This window comes from Haemaphysalis longicornis, unplaced genomic scaffold, assembly GCF_048455015.1.
Source record: "Haemaphysalis longicornis isolate Haplotype H1 unplaced genomic scaffold, Haemaphysalis longicornis Haplotype H1 scaffold_3, whole genome shotgun sequence".
In the NCBI taxonomy this organism is placed as follows: domain Eukaryota; kingdom Metazoa; phylum Arthropoda; class Arachnida; order Ixodida; family Ixodidae; genus Haemaphysalis; species Haemaphysalis longicornis.
This window is the reverse complement of record NW_027526335.1, coordinates 85,307,008-85,329,284: the sequence shown is the minus strand read 5'-3', so window position 1 is coordinate 85,329,284 and position 22,277 is coordinate 85,307,008. Positions and strand designations below refer to the sequence as shown.

The 22,277-nt window shown below is 46.9% G+C and overlaps 1 protein-coding gene across 9 annotated transcripts in view; it reads right to left on the bottom strand.

The window, feature by feature from the left end:
• The window catches only part of LOC144174763 (uncharacterized), a 50,480-nt gene extending 39,179 nt beyond the window's left edge, over nucleotides 1-11,301 (bottom strand). Inside the window, exons 1-3 of one of the 9 annotated variants that reach the window (XM_077703625.1) lie at nucleotides 11,179-11,301; nucleotides 8,873-9,024; nucleotides 643-802 (exon numbers count right to left, since the gene is read on the bottom strand). In XM_077703625.1, coding sequence (XP_077559751.1) covers nucleotides 643-802; nucleotides 8,873-9,016 — 304 coding nt within the window. In that variant the 5' untranslated portion in view covers nucleotides 9,017-9,024; nucleotides 11,179-11,301. Of the gene's footprint in view, nucleotides 1-642; nucleotides 803-8,872; nucleotides 9,025-9,136; nucleotides 9,616-9,899; nucleotides 10,105-10,166; nucleotides 10,374-10,394; nucleotides 10,574-10,604; nucleotides 10,785-11,178 lie in introns of those variants that run through there. The other 8 variants (XM_077703629.1, XM_077703623.1, XM_077703628.1 and 5 more) reach the window with 8 other exon arrangements.
• Nucleotides 11,302-22,277: the final 10,976 nt, after the last annotated feature.

Below are 22,277 nucleotides of genomic sequence, written 5' to 3'. Positions count from 1 at the left end.
ACCCGTCGCAACCCAGCGACATTTGTTGAATCACGGCTGAACAACTGCGCAGGTATGTATCACTGATTACTTCCATTCATAATCAGCATAAACAAATGTTCCAGAACTTGTCCCTCACGTGTTTGCTCAGTCCAACTGTGCCGTCTAACACACAGTGCAAACTTCATTAACTGAGGTTCTGTTATTTCGAGATATGTTTCTTGCGGAGAAATTTTTGGTCCTCATCGATGCACTTGAGTTAACCAGATTCAACTCTAATGATTGTTCCAAAGGTAAATTTGTCATCAACACATGTCAAGTGGCAGCAGCCATGGGCCCCACCACCGACCTGTGACGGTGCATTAGACTGACTATCAATGTTTTTTTATAAGCAAAAAGCCAGCACTGATTGCAATTTTCACCCTGTATGAAGGAGAAAAAAGACAAGGTTCTGGCCGGGCCCCGAAATAGTTTTCCCAACTGCACCTCAAACCTACCAGAGCATACAAGGCTGCTGTAGCAGAAATAAACCGGAGGAATAAACCTACACAGTCCCGTTATTCTAGTTCTGTTGTACAACCAGTGTGTGCGCCACCCTTTTGACAAACGTCTCCAACATCCCCACTGCAGCAGTTTCAGCCCTGAATAGCTTGGGTTTCGTACCTTCGGCGGGTGCGTTGTGGTAGCCAGGCTTCCATTTCCTCCACTCCTGGTACAGCTGCGAGCACGTGTGCACCTTGACAAAGCGCTCTGTGTACGACCATTCGGGGGGCTCCACTGGGGCGGGCTGCTTCTTCAACGCAGCCGCACTCGGCTCCAGAACCTGTCCAATTGCCCCATGGGCCGGGAAAGCAGAGCAGAGAAGTCAGGCGCAAACACACCGCGATATTTCCAGCCAGGCCTTCTGTAACAGCATTCTGAAGTATTCCTTCGGCCAACAGTAGGTCTAAGCAAAACGTAATGCCAGAAACATGAACAGTAACAGCAGCCAAAACTGCCAAAGATGAGCAACTTCAGCTAATGCTTCAGGAGAGGAAAAAAAAATTTCACCCTGAGGAACAATTAATTACACTTAGACGCTGCAAATTTCAGTGTGTTAGCAGAATGCATTCACAATAGTTCTGTGGACTTTCACGTACACACCTCATGCGCAGAGTTTAGTGATCACAAGCTCGCTGTCTATTCCCCTACTGTCCATTGCTTCCGTGGCAATCACAGCACTACTTCCTAGCCGATATTGACAATGTGATGGGAGGTTGCTGGGTATGTCAACAGCACTATTCTACCAAAATGTCTGCACTTTAAAAAACCTCCATGTTAATTATGTAAGATATTACCTTAGCAAATGACAGCGTACAAAAATACAGCAATGAAAACTGCAAAATGCTACTAGTACACTAAGTCACACTAGTACACTATACACTAATTACACTAGTTACACTTTTTACATTATGCTACTTAGTTACACTAGCTACACTAGTACACTAAGTGCACTGAACCAAGTGAGAAAGCATAAAAACAGCATAAAAGACTGCATAAAAGACTGTAAATTGGTTCTTTCCTTCTCGAATCTTATACAGAGGTCTATCATAGCTTGCAGGTTGCATGTGCAACAAAAAATTTGTTACAATGCTCATATGTTATGGTATTACTTGGTGTTTACTGTGCAGACGCTCTTTCTTGTCCTGATAGCAACAGCACTAACTGGAAGGACACAAAGTCCTGTTGAGCCACAAAACCAAAGAGGCCATAATGTGCTAGCTCCCCGCCTCAATTAAATTAAGTCTTTCCCTGCTGCCGAAAGTACACACCTGTTCATGTATAACCTCTTCTCACGAATTCAGTCCATATAGTAAGGAGGAAGTAACTTCATTGTGTCTATAGTAAAGGCCTAGTTAGGGCCAGTGTATTTCAGAAGACAGCCAGGATGGCTTGGCTCCCAGCGGCGCCTTTGGCCCTCTGGACGCTGATCAGTTCATGCTGTCAGCCATCAACACGACCTAACGACCAGCATCTCTTTCAAGATGCGTGACCACCGATATTTTTCGGAATAAAGCTTATTCTCTCTCTATGGACAGCCCACTGTTGGACGTCAGGGTCCTCACTAAGCAGCACGGTCACCCACTGCTCTTTGCTGTTGATAATAAATGTTCCTTTTGGGTTGCTGAAGTCTGTTCCTTGTCTAGCAGGCCATCCCCAGAGCATGTGTGCCAAACTTGCAAGCTGGGGGCAGTGTTTGCATTTACCGTCACGAATATCTGGGCAGAAGTGCTTTTAGAGGAGTGGGTTTGTGTATGTATAAGTCTGGAGACGTCACCACGCTACTTCTAGTTTTTTAATCCACGAGCGGTTGGCTGCAGGGTATTTCCATCTTTTGCCCCTGTATTTATCGAGCACATCACAGTAGGTGCAGAGGCCATCCTTGGTGCTGTCGGTAGGGTGTACAGCGGGCTCTCAGTAAGTGAGCAGCCTCGTTGGGCCATTTGCTTCCCTCCAGTGCCACGTGTGCGCGTGTCCATATTAAAGTTGTTCTGGTGTCTTGATTCTTGTCTTGATGGGCAAGGACTTGTAGTGCCATGCTGGAGGTTGTCCTCATTGTGAAGTTGCTGATTGTGGGCTGAGAGTCGCTGATAATTTTCCTCGCTTGGGTTGGGGCTAGGGCTAATGCTACGGGCAGTTCTTCATCTTTTTCGAGGTGTCGTTTTCAGGTACAGTAGGTGGTGAGACCCTTTCTTGCCTGGTCAGTGACAACTGAGATGATAGCCTTGCATTGCTTGCAGGAGGTAGTTATATCATTAGGTGGTCTGGCAACTCTGGCCAGACCGGTCGGTATAAAAAGGAGCACGCGCCGATAAACAGCAGTCTTGCTGTCACCCACCCATGGTCTGTCGTCAATCGAAACATGGTGTCAGAAGTGGCTCGACACAAATAAGCGGCGTGTGCGCAGTGTACTCGTCGTCCAGTTTCGCCCGGACAAAGCCAAGATGGAAACGCTTCCACCTCCAACCGACTTGTCCTCTCGGATAACGCAGCCAAAAATTGGAAGGAGTTTAAGCAGTGCATCCAACTCTACTTCAAGGCGGTGGGCAAGGACAGCAAGACCAGTGCGGAAAAAGCTGCTGTATTCCTGCATGTCGCGGGCCAGGAGGCCACTGACGTGTACAAAACATTTCAGCTCGCTCCAGAAGAACAAAAGAACTGCGACGTCATCGTTGGAAAGTTCAAAGAGCACTGCATGCCTCAGCGTAATGAAACATACGAAAGGTATGTTTTCCGCTCCCGCCTGCAGCAGCCAGATGAAACATTTGAACAATTGCTGAGAGACGTGCATATAGCGGCGCAGACGTACAACTTTGGAGACCCGAGAGATTCAATGGTGCGTGACCAACTCGTTTGTAAGACGAAAGATAAGAAGCTCAGATCCTGCCTTCTAAGGGAAAAAGATTTTAGCTTCTCCAAGGTTATCGACTTTTGCAAAGCAGCTGAGCTTGCAGCCAACCCAAACCAAGTTTGGGACAACGAACAAACAGCAAAGGCCTGCGTCGTAGAGAAACGCGCTTGAAGCGAAGCTCAGAAAACGTCCCCCCAGCAATGCAGCTATTGCAACAGATTCCACTCACCAGGAAGTGTCCAGCATGGAAAAAGGCATGCACAAGCTGCGGTAAGCATAACCATTTTGCCGTTTGCCGCAGAGCAAAGAAAGTGAATGAAGTGGACCTTGAGCATGCGAAGACGGCAAAGACTCTATGCATGACTTCCAAATTCTGGCTGTGCAAATCAGTGGTGTAGCCAGCACGGCGGGTCGTGACTGGACAATTAATGCAGTAATAGGCACAGTAGCTGTGGCATTCAAGGTTGACACTGGTGTGCAAGCGAACTTGCTGCCTCCCTCTCTTTTCACAAAGCTATAACTGGCTGCAAAAGTTCGTCCAATCAAGACAGCGCTCACAAGCTACAAAGGAAACGTCACTGAGCATTTTGGCACAGTGTCATTGCCACTACTTCTGGGCAACATGGAGCAGCAGGTCACCTTCTTCGTAGTCAAGACAGGCAAGCAAGCGTTGTTGGGACTTTCAACCTGCAAGTGTTTTGGCCTCGTCAGACGCGCCCACGCCATTTCAAGGCAGTCAAGTCTGGGAGTGCAGGTGACGGCAGAATTTCCGGAGTTGTTCTAAGGACTCGGCTGTGTGAAGCGTCCTTACAGGATCACCATGAAAGACGGAGCCAAGCCGGTAGCAGTGCCAGCACGACATGTGCCACACACGGGACAGGCCCCTTTGCGCGAGGAACTGGATCGTATGGAGGCCGAGGGCATCATCGGGAAGATGGAGGAACCAGCAGAGTGGGTGAGTCCACTGGTCATTGTTTAACAGAAGGGAGGAGGAGTAAGAATTTGTACGGATATGCGGCACGTGAACAAAAACATCAAACGAGAACGATACGAGCGTCCAATAAGGGAAGACACTGAGGCACAGTTAGCTGGGGTCAGGTGGTTCTGCAAGCTTGAAGCAAATCGAGGGTTCTATCAAATACCGTTGGACAACACATCATCAAGAATTTGCACGTTCAGTACCCCGTACAGACGATATAGATTCCCGAGACTACCATTTGGCCCGAGTTCTGCTTCCGAAATATTTCAGAGAGAAATCAGTGAAGCACTGGACAGGACTCCTGGCGTGTGAGTATACATAGACGATGTGCTGGTGTGGGGAAGGACAAAAGCAAAGCATCACGAGCGCTTGAGGGCCGCACTGACAGCGATACGTTCAGTTGGTTTCATGCTTAATGCAGAGAAGTGTATATTTGGCTCGCAAGAAATCAAATTTCTTGGAGACGTGATCTCAAGTGAAGAAATCGAGCTGGACGAACAACTCGTGCAATGTATCGCCAACATGCGAACCCCAACGTCAAAGCAGGAAGTGAAGAGAATGCTAGGAGCAGTAAATTATTTCAGAAGGTACATTCCATGCTTGTCCGAAAAAACTGAGGCGCTGCGCAGTTTAATGCGGGAAAGTGCGTGTTTTGAGTGGAGCAACATTCACGACACAGCATGGAAAAGTATTCGCACTTGGCTAACGTCAGCACCCGTCCTGGTAGTTTTTGACCCGCAAAAGCAAATCAAGATTAGCACTGATGCGTCCAGGAATGCGCTAGGAGCTGCGCTGATGCAGCTTCATGATAAGGGCTGCCAGCCAGTAGCTTATGCATCGCGTGTGCTTACGGAGACCGAAAGCAGATATGCACAGATAGAAAAGGAGGCACTCGGAATCACGTTCGGGTGCGAAAAGTTCGGAGAGTTCATTAGTGGCACCAAGACCGCAGTACAAACTGATCACTGATCATCAGCCTCTGTTGGTGATAGCCAAAAAGGAACTCGGTGAAACGTCTCCTCGGCTGCAACGATTTTTCTTACGACTGATGCGTTTTTAACTTACCTTGCAGTTCGTTCCTGGAAAATACTGCTACTAGCCGATGCACTACCCCGAATTCCATCTCAAAACAATAGTCGGCCAAACGAGGATGAGGACGTTAGCATGCATTCTGCTCAAGTCCTGGCAAGCCTCGCAAGTGAAAAAATGGAACAAAAGCTGCAGACAGCGACACAACAACACGTACAGCTATGGGAAGCCATAACAAACCTAGAACAGGGCAAAATAACGGGTCCATTCGCAGCAGTGAAATCCGAATTGTCATGTGTTGATGGAATACTAATGAAGGGGTGCAAGGTGGTTATTCCAAGGCAACTGCACAAGCAGTTGCTGGAATGCTTGCATGAGGGGCGTCTCGGGCTCAACAAAGCGAAAGCAAGGGCACGGGTGCTAATGTACTGCTGGTCTGGCATGCACAAAAAGATCGAAACAAGTTAAGTGGGTAGTGCAGCACGTGTAACCAGTTTGCTTATCGTCAACCTGCTGAGCCTGTCATCCCAAGCCCTCCTCCAGACTTTCCTTGGGAAAGAGTTGGAATACATCCGTGCGAATACTCTGGGACCTCATACATGGTAGCGTATGATGCATATCCAAACTATCCGGAAGTAGAGCTCCTATTGCAGACGTCGAGTGAAAGCGTCATAAAAAAACTTGAAATGATGTACACACCGACAGGGGTCCGCAATTCACCTCCGGTGCGTTTCGGAACTTTGTGCGGGTGTGTGACTTCTCACACGTGATTTCTAGTCCCAGGTTCCCAATAGAGAATGGTCTGGCAGAAAAAGGAGTACAGTTCGTCAAACGTCTCCTGAAGAAAACTAAGCACACCAGGGAGCCATTCTGGGTGGCTCTCCTGAATTATCGTCTGTCTCCTCTGGAGGACGGCCAAAGCCAGCCTGAACTGCAATGGGGAGGCAGCTACGAGGACGTCTACCGAACTTCGCTGTTCAACCTTCGGCAGAAGTAAAGAAGCATGTACAGAAGCCAAAGGGCTACACCTCACTTCCAGTCTTGGCCAAGGGAGACACTGTGCGCCCTAGACGACACCTAGACGACTTCGGGTGGACGGCCAAAGCCACCATTCAGGACCAAGTTGGTCCCCGTTCTTACTTGCTCAGGACTGAAGATGGACGCAGCCTAAGAAGAAACAGGCAGCACATTATTGAAACAAAGGAAACGTTCAGGCTGCGAGACATGGACGAGGAGTACGAAGGCAATGCGTGGGATGTTGCTCCGGCAGGGCATCCCCAGTCAGCAGAAGAGTGTCCTCTGTCACGCACCATCCACCAGCCAGACTCGGACAGAGCAAGCGGAGCCCGACCATCCAGAGGTGAAGCCAATAGACGACAATGCTCCGGCATTGACTACTGTTCAGGGGCCGAGTGTGATGAAAGCCCAAGCACCCGAGCAAGATGATGACCAGGCAAACGACGGAACAGCTGGGACGAGCAACGACACGGGACCGCGGATTTGGAACTCTACTTGCATCAAGCGCCAGCCAACGAAGCTTTCATACACAAAATACTTTCAGCAAATTGTGTAGTTTCTTTGTTTTTTTCTGTTTTTTTTTTTTGCTTTTCTTGTTGCAATTTCTAAGTTGGGTTTACTAGAGCCATTTACCCTAAGGAGGGATGATGTATCGTTATGTGGTCTGGCAACTCTGCCAGACCGGTCGGTATAAAAAGGAGCACGCGCCAATAAACAGCAGTCTTGCCGTGTCACCCACCCGTGGTCCGTCGTCAATCGAAACAGTAGTTGATTGATTGTGGGGTTTAATGCGCCAAAACTTCAAAGGTTACGACGCACGCCATAGTGGAGGGTTCCGGATTAATTTGGACCACCTGGGGATCTTTAACGTGCCCGGAAATCTCGAACACATGGGTGTTTTTGCTTTTCACCTCCATCAGAAAAGCGGCCGCCTTAGGCCCAGCACACAATGCCATAGCCACTGAGCCACCACGGCGGGTTTGTAGGAGGTAGTGTCCGTGCAGACAACTTGAGGTTTTCCTCGGAGCTGTTTCCCTAGTGCTAGGGCTCTCATTTCTCTTCATTTTTCATTGTAGACTGGGTGTATGTTCCTAGGGAGGGAGGTACGTAGATTCCTTTGCGCACTTCAGCTCGAATGGAGTGCTTTTCTCCGAAAGTGCTTGCGACAACAGCACTTAATGCGCAGGTGGTCGAGGCTTTGCAGGTGTCTTGGTCAAATGTTCGAGGTGTACAATGCAATGCGCCTCGATTAGCTCTTCGAAGGTGTTGTGTACACCCAGTGCCTCAAATTTCTCCTTAGAGGCACATATCGGGGTTCGCAGAGCCTGCTTTTGCGCACTTTTGACGAGATTGTTGATTTTGCGCTGCTCTACCTGCTTATAATGTAGAAATAGTACTACTTACATAACTCTACTAATTACAAAGGCATAGAGGAGTTTTTACAGTGTCTTCTTCTTCATGCCCCTATGCTTGTTGGCTATCTGTGCAAGAAGTCCCGTGACCTGGTGGGTGGCTTTCTCTAGGGCTTGTGCGGTCTTGCCATTGTGTCCGTTGGCCTGGAGGTGGAGGCTGAAGATACGTATCTTCTCTGCCCCTTTGGGAATTAGAGTTTCACCTACTTGTAGCATTGTGCTGTGAGTTTGTGGGGTGTCTTTAGGCTTTCGACCTCTTCTTGTGGGGTTGTACAACAGTTGTGATTTTTCCAGGAAGCAGGAAAGGCCGAGGGCTTTGGCATGTTCCTCAACAGTGCCCCCGCCATTCGAAGACGATCTTTTACATCTCCATCTCTGCCCCCCGCCGTCAACAAAGTGATGCCGCCACCGTAAATGCTGTGGTGTGCTTCATCAATATTTTTATATTCACACTGACAACAGCACTTAAACAATGTGGTCAAAACAAAATGCTGTTTCCCGGAAAATCTATTTCACACCATGAAACGTTGCATCTACGGGATTTTTTTCTTCCGTCTCGGACAACGGAGAATTTCACGTATCGCAAACAAACTTGGTGAAACTTCACACAAACCATCACTTGATAATAGATTATAAACTTGTAAAAACAATTATAGTTTCCGTAATAAACAAGCAAGCGGTATTATTAATTTTTGTGAACATTGTTGACACATGTACCAACACTACAAAAAACACTGCATGCTAAGAAAAAATGCAGTGCTAGTAGACAAAAAAATTAAACAATGTGAAGTCAACAAGGGCATCTATTTAACACCAAGGGTTGAATTCAGGGTTTGGTGCGTTTCAAAGTGGCCACTTTGAGCAAGCTCTGCTTGACAGAAGACAGACAACACCGTTGTGACTCAAAACGAGCAAGGCTTAGAGTTTGTGCTTGTCAGAGGCCCGGCAACAGGGACTACGCCAAGACTTGAAACGGACGCAACTTAGAATTCTGCACTTGTAGTAAATTTAGAGACACTCATGGCTCATGAGAATGCATAGTGGTGAGTAGGAACAATGGCCTACCTGTGTGGCGACAGCCTCGATCTGCCCTTGTGATCTTGAAGTGAGTAACCCACGGCAGAGCAGAACGTTTATGGGGAATCTATTTACTGTGCAGATGCTCTTGCTTGCCCTGAGCTGGAGCATGACTGTGATTGTGCTCTGCATTTTGTTACCTGAAATAGCAATGAGCAGGCATCAGAATCGCAAAGCATTATGCAAAAAATGCACGACATTTCTAGAACAAGATTGCCTCCTCATGAAAAACTCAATGATATGCTAACTTACGTAAGATAGTCCTTGAAGCAATCAAAGGCTGTTTGCGGGATTTCTCTTCTTTTTTGCAGTGCGGTATTCGTGTGTTCTAGTGCGACACAAAAGTTTTCTTTAATGATCTTCCAAGAAATTATAAGAAAAATTCGCCTGAAAACAAGGTGAAGGCAACTTCTATCATAAACTGGACTGAAAATCGTGTTTACATGACATGCATCTAAATTTCCACAAATTTTTGCTCAACGTGCCAATTCAAATAATGTGTGATGTTCTGTCACTGCCACACTTCTTGCTAACGTGCGAGCTACACTCCTCCAACAATGGCATTTATGTGTTGGAGCACTGAAGCAAAAAAAAGAGAGGAAGAGGTGCCAGCACAGAAAATACAGTACGTAAAGTAAATATAAGTAAGGCTCAAAAAATTTTAATTACAATTATACGGAATGGGCCTTGAGACAAACAGCCGTGTCAATTAAATTGAACATTTGTAAAACATGATGCGAGCGTGGTACAAGAATTTGAAACCTATATGTGCTTGCAAGGGATGTCAGAAGTTTACACCTAGAAACAAGGTTGGCTCGGTGACGTTTGACTCCTGAAGAGTCCACGCAACCTTTTCCCTCAATAAAGATGTTTATCCTCCTCCTCCTCGGTGACGTTTGACTCAACACGGAGTGACCCGATGGCTACAGCATCAAACTAACAATCTGTTGTTTGTTAGCTCCAAAATGTGTTTTGGCTTGCGAAAGACAGTAACAAAACAAATAACAAATTCTACCCTTTTTTCCATATTTTGTGGCAAGCACATGCGGTTCACTGAAGCCACGCACGACAACTTGCGACATTTGCGTTGCACTGCAATGCTCACTACTAAATATTCGTTGCACCCGTATGCAAGCGCTCAACCTGGGATTGTTAGAAACGAAATAATTAAATTAGCCACTTTGACAACCCCCACAGCACACGAAGCTCAATATGGAAGATTCCAAGCTCGTGGGGGTCCCACGTGCAGTTTAGCAGGAAAGAAAACACGCTTTACACTCACGGAGACCTAATCGCACGTGACAACTCTAGCCGGTCATCTCCAGCTCGGTTAGCAACGATCAACACGCGGACACGAACAAACCGGTAACACCGCTTCTCGTCCAAATGCTCAACAAGGTTTCCCACTATCCTGCATCGACTGCAGTGAGCTAGCAAGGCCCTTTAAAATGTTTCATTTCTCTTGTACTGTTCAACGATGAGAATAAGAATAGACGACATTTAGCGATACCACTGACACCAACTGCTTGCCGCGAGAAACGCGACAGGGCTTGAAGCAGGAGCTGCCGATTGGCCGCCTTTCAACCCTTTTTTCGCTGCTCGCGAGGCACGCCGCGCAACAAGCGCGCGCGCCCGTTCAACTGACATCTTGCCGTCTGACAGCCGCTGCGAGCGCGGAGAGAGACATCGAGCCGCTGACAAAGAACTGACAGGTACTCACAGGCGCTGCGAGACGAAGATTGGCGCACTCGGCAAGATAAGAACGGAGACAACTAGCGAAACCGGCCTCGTCTAAGGCACCATAGCAACGCAGCACCCTCCCCGTGCCAACAAGATGAGGAGCTGCTGGCGCAAGTTGAATGATCGGGCCGAGAGCAGCCACACAAGAGGGGGGTTACGTCACGCGGATCATGCGATGCGTCTCCCCACCAAGGCCACGTCCGAGAGGTGGCGCGACTTGCCCTTGAGCGGCGAAAAATGGCGGCCTTTACGAAACCGAAATGAAGGCAGTGCCGCGGTTGTCGCGAGCTTGCGGCGACGAGCTTTCGATGCGAGCTCTTGGGACGAGGGAATACCGCTCACAAGTCTGCAAAAGGCTCCTTGGACGCGGCCCGGCTGTTTTGTTAGCGTGCGACCGCGGCCGACTGTGCGGCTCGAATGCGTAGAAAACCGGAATTGAGGTCATGAGCGTGCGATGAACCGGGGAGTCGTGAGGAGGCAACTGCTTAATGGTCTGAGATGTCGTTTACCCCTCGCAGGTATGAGTTTCGTCCAAGCACAACAATAGGACTCACTGCAGAATGTGATCTGGAGCGCCGTACTCACGCACTGCCGTCGGGCCTAACGGGTTCGTTTCACTGTCAGGGGTTCATGTCACGACCACTTCCAAAAAGCATCGCAAAATACGAAGGGAAAAGAGACTGAAAAGGTTGAAAAAACAAAACAGAATATGGCGTTTTTTTTTTTTGTTTTTTTTTTACGCCAATAGGTCCTTATCGCTTCGGAAATACAGTTTGCCCGAGCACTCAAGCATTGGGTAGATACGCAGTATATGGGGCTAAGGAACAGCAAATCTGCTTTACTTAAAGCAGAACAGTTTAACAATGATTTAAAGTTAGTTTTTACCGTTGATCGCGTCACGATGTCGCCATTTATTCCCAGTGCTAACTAGAAGTAAGCTTGATGACACATCTTTAAGTGAGGCGGAAATTCTGTGCCTGTTACACGCCTCTGATTTAAAAACAAGCAGTTCAGACCACATACCTAACACTTTCCTTTGCAAATACGCTGAGCGGGCAAGCAAATACTTACATGCGTATTTCCTAAAATCTCGAAAACCGCTAAATGCGGTTGCCGTTCATAAAGCAGGAAACAAAACCCATATCTCAAATTTTCCCCTTACTACTAGCAGCATACTTATCATTAGTTCCCTCAGTTCCAGGATATGGAATAATACGTTGGCTTCTGTACACTAAAAAATGCAGAGAAAAATTAGAAAATGTTTAACGAAAAGCCACCGGGTTTACTTTTAAGCGGTACCGATATTGCGCACGATTTTCCTACAAAGCTTCTTTCCAATTCTGGTTTCGTCACAATCAGCACTCGAGCTATAGATTCCTGAGTCTAGGATTGACAAAAACCAGTTGCTTGATGTACACTCGAATGCAGGAAGCTTTAGAGCGAAACGTAGCAGGCACTTATTTCATAAAAATTCCACAACGATTCATTCAACACTCATTTCCTCCACAAGCTCTCAGGGATTGGAATGCGCTGCACGACAACGTTGCTAAGTGTACGAACGTTGATACTTTTGTATCGGGCTTATCGATCATAGATCGCGGTCGGACACCTTCAGTAATAACAATCTTTTGTGCTTGCCACCCTGCCATTTTGTGCGCCTGTTGTGCGAAATATTCTGTTATGGTCAGCTCCAGATAATTCGAAGCCGCTTAATTGGAATTATCGGCTAATTGGAAGTGATGTGCAGGTCCCGATAATTTTACATGCATTCCAGTGGAAGAAATCGCTTGATAGTGCGGTTTCTTCCCATTACACCGGTTAATTGGAAGTTATTTCGAATAAGAAGCATCGAGGTGACCGTCCTTTCTCGATAAAATTCAAAATTTTTCAGCGCAAAAACAGCGCCGTGTTCTGTACTGACGTCGGCGCCGTCGCAGTTGAGGCAGCGCGCAGTTGATAAAGCGACAGGACAGTTGAGCCTCGCGTCAGCGTCTGCATCTCTGTCTTTTACAGAAGATAAGATAAGATAAGCTATTTATTTCTCTGTGTACAGTACAAAATACAATGCGAGAGGGGACGGAAGGGAAAAAAAGCTACCCTTTTTGCGGCTTGAGCACCCCTTACGCCCTATAAGACAACAGCGCTGATGTAACACGCAGAGAGGGAACGACTACATTAATTCAGCATTTTTACTCAGTAGTAACGGTAATATCAACACTGTACATGACTATAAAAAAGAAGCTTCTATAGAAAAAGAAAAACCTATACAAAGCAAAACTGGTAAACCGACAAAGCGGCGACCAAAAGTACATGTAAATCCTCAGTAATGAACAAATTCGATTACGTACGTCAGCTTCGTTAACATTTTATTTGAGACTTTCGTTATAGAAACATTATTTTCTTCCAGTGTAACGTGTTCAAAACAGATTGCTAACACTGATTGGTGCGACAGGATGGCTAGCTATGACCAAGGCGGGATGGCGTATACACAATATAAGTTGGTTCATGACCAACTAGCTGAAACACATAACAACATGACACAGTTATTGGCGACTACAGCAGTTTTGTAGATTGTAAGTAGTCTGAACGCGTAGAGGGAAGTCACCTTAAGAATATTAAACTCAATGAAGTATTGTTCGGTATATATATATATATATATATATATATATATATATATATATATATATATATATATATATATATAGGAAATGAGGGACTCGTTGCAAATAAGACAGAACTAAGAATTGGCAGTCAAGAAGACCTCGGAAAGCAAAGGGGAGGATGTAGTAGCTCAAGATAAAGAATTTTGAAAATAAGAAAGTGGAGAAAAAATGCCCTTTCTTATTTTCCAAATTCTTTATCTTGAGCTACTACATCCTCCCCTTTGCTTTCCGAGGTCTTCTTGACTGCCAATTCTTATTTCTGTATTATATATATATATATATATATATATATATATATATATATATATATATATATATATATATATATATATATATATATGCGCATTCGCCTCTAACTTACACTTACATCGGTGTCGCTGAGATGATATAGGACCAGAACATCCTTGCACTGTGCAACCGTCTATAGACTTTTCACGTGTCGCACTGACGGTCCCCAACATACACGCTACCTCCTTTTCTTACTTCTTTTATTTCCTTCTTTCTTCTATCCCTTCCGCCTTACTTCCTATTGCAACTTTATTTCCTCCCCCCAGCCCCGCAAAGTAGCATGTAGGCATTAACATGCCGGCAGATCTCTCTGCTTTCCTGTAATATAGAGCTCTCTCTCTCTCTCTCTCTCTCTCTCTCTCTCTCTCTCTCTCTCTCTCTCTCTCTCTCTCTCTCTCTCTCCTTCCATTCTAACTTAGCAATAAGCCTTATTGCTCGTTTTTGCGCTACAAAATTTTTTCGATTATTCTGCTTAGTTGTTCCCGAAAGTGTGTGGCAGTAGCTAATACCTGCCAGCATAAATGCATTGTAAATTAATCATTTAACCCGTCTGGGAGGGGTGTATCGGTGTCGACATATCACGCCATTTGTCTTATTCCTTTTTGTACGTACGCCGTTAATGTGCATGTCCCAATTTAGCGTTTCTGAGAATATAATGCCCAAGCACTTCACACTACGCACGATCTCAATCCTGTCGTTACCGAGCCCAAGTTGAATATTGTGACCCGTAACTTTATTTTTTACTCGAAATATCACAGCCTTTTGAGGTTCTCACCTTTTCTTTTTCTTTTATTGCCCACAGCGTTCTGCGCCATTAACATCCAATCATCATCATCAGCCATGTCGTAGGTGCGACTTGTGGATGAAAGTAGAGATTCTGAATGGAATCAAGAAGGGAGACGCCTTGGAGTCTAATAAAAATGCTGTTATCGCGCTCTTTGCTTAATTGTAAGTTCGGATAATTTGAAGTTTTTTTGCGGCCCCCGTTGACCTCGTATTAACGGGAGTCGACTGCATATAATTAACATATATTAAAAATCTAGAGGCATGTTCTAAATAAATAAATAAATAAATAAATAAATAAATAAATAAATAAATAAATAAATAAATAAGTATTCTCTGATTGTTTACCTTTCTTTGGAATTTTCCCGTGACGTTGAACCTGTTTCACTTATGCGCTTTTTTTCAATTGTACGTTTTTTGTGTGAGTAAAGTATATTTCTTAGAGTGTACGTTGTAACTGTACTTAAATGGTACGTTAGTTACGTTGTAACTAAACCTCTGAGGAGGAGGAGGAATAAACTTTATTTATGCGAGCCTTAGGTGCTGCTGTCTGGGCACCCGCCTGGTGGGGGGTTTCCTCTAGCCCGGGATACCCTGACCTGCACTGGCCACCCGGGCCCTCTCCACCCATCGGAGCTGGTCAGTTGTGCCACCCACTGCTCGTAAGTAGGTTGGGGATTGGGAGTAAGGGACGGGGTTTGTTGACACCCCCATGCCAGATGGTATAGGGTGCCAGGATGGGGGCAGTATTTGCAAGATGCGGGGTAGAGGGTGGGGTACATTGCATGAACAAAAAAAAATTGCAATTCACTGAATAAGTTGTTTTGCCTGCCTGGCATTCTTTGAATTCCGGTGGGGTCCTTTATTACGTAATGTGTCATCAGAGATAACATCTTTACTACTGGCGCGCGTCCTTTTGGTCTCAAAAATAAAAGTACTTGATAACAACATGAAAACCCAGCAGCATTGAAAAAGCATATATTACAATAATCTGTCTTAAGGATCTGTGCTGAGCTGTTTACGTAGTACGTTCCTGCGCTGAAGAAGCATTTTGTCCACCGCTCCTTAGCGTACTTTCAAGGACAAGCGCAACGCGAAGAGCTGATTTATGAGAGTAACGCATTTTGCATCACTTTCCTTGAAGGCAAAGTGGGGCCCCGACCCACCAACGTCCTACACACGGTAACCACACACCACATACGACGTACGGATTGTGGCTTCTCAAGGTATGCCATATACTCTCTGGTACCTCAGGAATGTGACGGTCGAGGCTTATAAACTCAGGTGACACAGTGGACCCAGCGCAGGATGGACGTCCGCTAACTCCATGACATAGCCAGTGGGGCGCACGTGACATGTAATTGAACAATCGGATACCCATACACTACATCCCGAGCAGCCGTCCCGCATACCACACTCCGGTATGCGGGACGGTATCCGGTATGCGGGACGCGTCCCTTTCCGTACGCGAAGCGCTTTACGCACTGTCTGAATTAACTGAACAATCAAATAATTCATTCACTAACTGATTAATCTGTTTGCCGTTACACGAAAGTTATAATGGTCCAGACAGATGGGTTTCAAGAAGACGCAAAATAACCCAGCGCGCAATAAAACCCAGCTCATATCACGCAGAATTACATCCAAACAATTTTTGAAACGCCTAAAGCTTTATTTCCAGGGGCTCATCATCAACGTTCACGTATGCTCGCCTTTAAAGGGCCTTTTAATAAACAAAGGTCTTTTTATTAAATATCCCATAAAACATGTGTACACCTATTCAGCGCATCGCACCACGTGTAGCAGACGGACGGACAGACATCTGCGGGGAGCCGCCTAAGAATAACGCATAAAAAAAAAAGCGAACTACACGTCGCAATAAATGCCACCAACAATGCAGAAACGAGTCAGTTCATTTATTTTCCAAAATAACTACGCGGGGTAGTTCGTTTGCACACTGCGTTAGACAATACGGCGCGCCGCATAGTGGTAAGAACTCTACACGGTGCGCAGACATATCACTAGGCATCTTCAGAAAGCGAGTATAATTTCGAATCAGGTTTTTCAGAAACCATGCCCGGGGCTCGACGGTCTCCTTTTTGGGTGTGGGACCCCGTCTGTATATCCGCATGCATACATTTTTTCTTAAATCAATAAACCTACCCGCCACGGTGGCTCAGTGGCCAAGGCGTTGTGCTGTTGAGCCGAAGGATGCAGGTTCAATCCCTGCTGCGGTGGCTGCTTTTCAGACGGAGGCGAAAAGCTAAAACGCCCGTGCGTCAAGAATTCGGCGCATGTCAAACATACCCGTGATCAACCGGAGCCCTCCGCTACGGCGGCGCGCCTCACAGCCCCAACCACCAAAATTTCAAGTCAATAAACCTGATTCGATCTGGACGAGTGGGCACTGCGGCGCACCAGAACAAAGATGCACTCACTGTTTTTCCGCTTATATATCCTCACTTAGCGGCGACGTCGTTGACTCACTCCATCCGGCTCGAGCGGACGCCGGCAGCGCGGAGAGAGGACGGCGTTTTTTCGCGTCCCCAGTGGTGGAAGCTTTCTGGACCGCGACAACGACCGTCCGGAGGCTGCTGGGGCGAGGAGGAGCGTGGCCAGCCGCACGTCTTGCTTGGCTTCGGTTCGACGCGATCTGGTCCAAGGTGCCCGGACGGGCGACATTTGCGGCGATGCGCGCTTCAGCCTGCAGCGGGCGCAAAGAAAGCGACCCCCCTTCCCCTTTATCTCCGCACCTCTCTCCCCCCTTCTTTTTCCAGACACGCGAGCAGCGAGGGCCGACATAAAGGAAGTCCGCGTAGAACAGGCACCGAAAAAGGGGGCCAGGGATACGGCGCATGCGATCACGCGGTGATGGCGGCGGCGGCGGCAAGACCTGTTTTGTTTGTATACGTGTTTACGAATTAGTAATATGTGGCTCAGCCGTTCAGAGACACAGATGAGGTCATGCCCGCCCCGGGCTCCCTTGTGCGGGCACGCAAGCAGTGGCGCCACATCGCCCGCTGAGGTGCACGCCAAAGGCCGTCTGGGGCAGCATAGACGTCGAGTACGTGGGGGCAGGGGGACACGTGCCCCCATCGAGATTCTTCGGAGGGGGCGACGCTCCCTCTGGGAAAGTTTGTGTGCACCAGGGGCGCAGCCAGCGGGGTGCTGACCGGGCTTAAGCCCTCCGAAATTTTCACCGTCGGCGCCATGCTGTCTGTTATGCACGGTACATCGCGTGTAAATAAAGGTGCATATCCTTCGAACCAGTCGCTTTTAGAATCATACACGTCTCAGTGCCTGTCCGACGCCTGCGCGCTTTCGTAGGGAAGCGCCTGAGGAAGGATGATTGCGGAGGTTGTGCAGACCCAAAAACGATGGGCCCCTCGAGTCAGCTAAGCGCGGAACGCCAAACGCGTGGGTCATTATTATTTTCTTATTATTTTCTACGATAACATGCCTTGATCGGGACGCCAAACGCCTGCGTCGTCCTTTTGCATGGTTCCATATTATTCTCCCAAATACGACGTGTTACCCTACACTCAAATGCGTTGCGACATGTCGCCGATGTTGCCACGCGGAGAATAATTGGTCGGCTGGGTCATTTTCTGCACGAAGAGCGCCTTCTCCCCACACCGAATCTGTTTAATTCTTAGAGGCGCGCCCTGTGCAGCTCATGCAAGCCAAACCAGCTTCGGCTTTTGCAGCGGGCTGTTGCGGCTGGCAAGGGATTTGGGGTCTTGGACTTCACCTCCAGGAGACTCTTTTGCCAACAATAAAGTCGTTTATCCTTGCCTGTCTAAGCAGAACTATGCACAGCAGCGGCAGCAAACTCCTGCAAGGTGACCGAAGAAAACGTATCGGGTAAACCGTGGTTTAGGTAAATGAGGACCATGCGCTGAGAAACGGAGAATAATAGCATTCGTTTTTTAGGCTTGCTCATCCATTTTCACGATCAGTGTGTCGAACAGGAAAAAAAAAAAAAAAAACCGGTTCGGTTGCGGTTATGGTACAGGCGAAATCATTTCGTTCCGGTTCAGTTCCGGTTCGACAAAATCACGTACCGAACCGGTTCAAGAACCGGTTCGATGAGTTTAATTATCACTGCAATTAGAAAAAAAAAACATTTAGTAGTTTAAAACGACAGTCAAATCAAAATACAAACGAAAATTCAAACTGCTGCTGTTCCCCAAGGGCAGTGGCGCAATTGCAAAGCAAACTTCAAACAATTACGAGAAATTAGAAAAACAGATGAAGTGGCGACGATTTACCACCTACATTCTCGCCCAGACTTTATGTTGTCCTAGCGACTATTTATAAAGCCACCGCCAAGAGATATAACGGTGGGATATATTTTCTGCCCTTTCCTGTTTTGTTGAAATTGATTGATTGATTGTGGGGTTTAACGCGCCGACGCAACGCAGGCGATGAGGCGCGCCGTATAGTGGAAAGCGGCTCCAGATTAATTTTGAACACTTGGGGATCTTTAACGTGCGCCGAAATCTCGTACACACGGGCGTTTTTGCTTTTCGCCTCCATCAGAAAAGCGGCCGCCACGGCCGGGAATAGAACCCGCGACCTCTGTGCTCAGCAGCGCAACGCCTTAGCCACTGAGTTGTTGAAATCGCAGTCGTCGCTATGAAATCGCCCATCACGCTAACCTGGGAGCCTTAAATATAGGCCTGCGTACTGGTTCAAATACCAGCGCTTAATACCAATGGCGCACGTTTTTTATATATTTGTAACAAAACAGAAAAATCCTACAACAGGCACATAAATACTATCAATAAATTAGATTATTTGGTCACCCTGAATAATTTGTAGCTGTCACCTTACCGAATGTGTAAGCCACACTTTTGTTAAAAGTAAGCTTTAGTTAACGGTCAGTCACTGCATTATTGCTCTGACAACTGCAATTCCTTTTGCTATTACAATCAGTATGTCATCGTTCGTACCGCCTGACCCCCGGCCATCGTTCCGTGTGCTATATATTGCGGAATCTTATAACAGATTATGCTGTTACAAACTGAAAGGGAAATTTGACGCACGGAGCATGAGATGGTACTTTTTTGGGTAGACGCTCTTTAATTCGTCCACAGCAGTACTCCCCTCCGGAACGAGTAGAAGAATAAGTAATGTAGCGAGTTGGGCAGCCAGTACAAGTGCATCTTCAAAAAAAAAAAAAAAAAAAGCAGATCTGAAAGAGGCAAAACTGCAGAACAAGTAGAAAAGATGATCGCTGGGCGAATGGTACAGTGTGAGGTGTAATCTGCACGTGTAATCTGCTTTATTACTGTTTCTGCTTCCAAGACAATGTCGAGGGCTGCAGTTTCTTGCCAATGGATTAAGTGCGCATCTTAACAGTTTTCCCTGTCATATCTGTTGTTATTTGTTTCAGTAAAAAAACGGAACTTGTCCACTGTACTGTCCTCAAAAACTGACCACGGAACTCACTTCCTTCGCACTGATGACACGTTTGGTTGTGAAAGGCAGGGCAAAGAAAGGTATAGAGCAGTATCCACGTTTTAGTGCTTTTTAGGGGCGAAGCTCCTCTTGCTCGGGCCCTGTCCCGGCCGTACACGGCACATTGTACACGGCACATTGTACACGGCACATTGATGATGATTGTGGCAGGATCCCCCTAGGGGTTGGCCAACCAAAGATTGGCCGAAGAGGTCATAACGTTCAACGCGTTCGTTGCTACCCAACAAGGAGGAGACTCGTTGCTAAAATGCTTATCGGTAAAACCGTGAAACATTCGCCCACACATCATATAAAGAATCGACACGTCAAGCTTTCCACCGCTCCGTTGACAAGCCCGTCGACGACGTCGATGTTTGTGGTGATTATGTAGAGCTTGTTTGGGACGACGAGAATCTCCATGGGTAAGTTGGCGAATTCGGTGTGTGACATTTTAGCCACCTTGGCCGTCGCCTTCTGCAGAGCGTCTTGTGTCGCGTACCCCCGGTACGTGTCTTCAGCTAGCAGGCGACGAACGACAACCTCTTCTTCTTCCTCTCCTCCTTGTTGGGTAGCAACGAACGCATTGAACGTTATGACCTCTTCGGCCAATCTTTGGTTGGCCAATCCCTAGGGGTATCCTGCCACAATCATTATCATTCCGCCGTGTATGGCAGCAACGAGGGCGGGACAGGGCTCGAGCAAGAGTCTTGAGCTCGCAGGCGACGAACGACAACCTCTTCTTCTTCCTCTCCTCCTTGTTGGGTAGCAACGAACGCATTGAACGTTTTGACCTCTTCGGCCAATCTTTGGTTGGCCAATCCCTAGGGGGATCCTGCCACAATCATTATCATTCCGCCGTGTATGGCAGCAACGAGGGCGGGACAGGGCCCGAGCAAGAGTCTTGAGCTCGCAGGCGACGAACGACAACCTCTTCTTCTTCCTCTCCTCCTTGTTGGGTAGCAACGAACGCGTTGAACGTTATGACCTCTTCGGCCAATCTTTGGTTGGCCAATTCCTAGGGGGATCCTGCCACAATCATCATCAATGTGCCGTGTATAGCCGGGACAGGGCCCGAGCAAGAGGAGCTTCGCCCCTAAAACCAAGTGCACTACTAAGCACAAGAAAAAAAATCACTGAATGTGAAAACGGTGTTGTGTACCGGATCCCTATGTCCTGTGGTAAGGAATATAGAGGCCGATGCCTAAATAAGCGGCTAAAAGAACATGACTGTAATGTCCGCGTCGGCTACCAGAAGCCCACGTGGGGCAGCACATAGTACGTGACTGCCTGCTCTGTGCTGGTCGTATTCCCGAGTTTGGAAAAAAAAAAAAAAACAGTAGTCTTTAAGAGCAGGAACCAAACCGGGAGGGAACTTGTTGACGCTGCAAGGATTGAAACAACTGGTGATAACTGTGTCAGTGTCATAGGTCGGCGTACTCACTCGTGAGTACACTCATTTGTACTCATTTGTACTCAAACTCACGAGTGAGTACGATGATGAGTGATCACACACCCAGAAAAAAATAGTGAGTACGATGACGAGTGAGTATAGGGGTAAGTCCACTACTCGTGAGTACAGTACTCATGAGTACACTACTCATGAGTATGAGTACTCATGAGTACAGTATTCATGAGTATGAGTACTCATGAGTATGAGTACTAATGAGTATGAGTACTCATGAGTACACAGCACTCATGAGTACACATCACTCATGAGTACACAGCACTCATGAGTACAATACTCATGAATACTGTTGTTGCGAGTGCTTGCACTCTTGAGTATATGCACTCCTGAGTACAGTAGTGAAAACAGTAGTGCAAACAAGAAAACGGACGACAAAAGCTGCCACCCGAAGACACGCAGAAAAACGCAGTTTACGGCCACGGCTGCACCGACAACCCCCGAGCTCCCCTGAGCCCGACCCGGCCTGAGAACAAGAGGAGACACCAGACGCAACGCGAGTGCTTACGTTCCGTTTTGCTTTGCCACATGTACTTGCCTTCGCGCAGTAAGTCGCCCAACGACACTGCACCGCGTCAGACGTTTTCTTCCTCTGTCCTGATTTATATGTAACCTGTGTTTTTCTAATCAATTAAACAATTTATTTTTTCTACTTAGTCTTTCATTCGAGCTACGACCTAGCTAACAGTGCAGATAAGTTGATTATTCGTGAGTAATACAAATTGAGTACTCATGAGTGCAGAATGAGTAGTACTCATGAGTGCAGAATGAGTAGTACTCATGAGTGAAAAATGAGTAGTACTCATGAGTACAGATTGAGTACTCATGAGTACAGATTGAGTACTCATGAGTACAGAGTGAGTACTCATGAGTACAGATTCAGTACTCATGAGTACAGATTGAGTATGAATACTCGTGAGGACAAATGAGTTTGAGTACAAGTGAGTACGATTACAAATGAGTATTTGATGAGTGAGTACGAGTGATTTTGTGA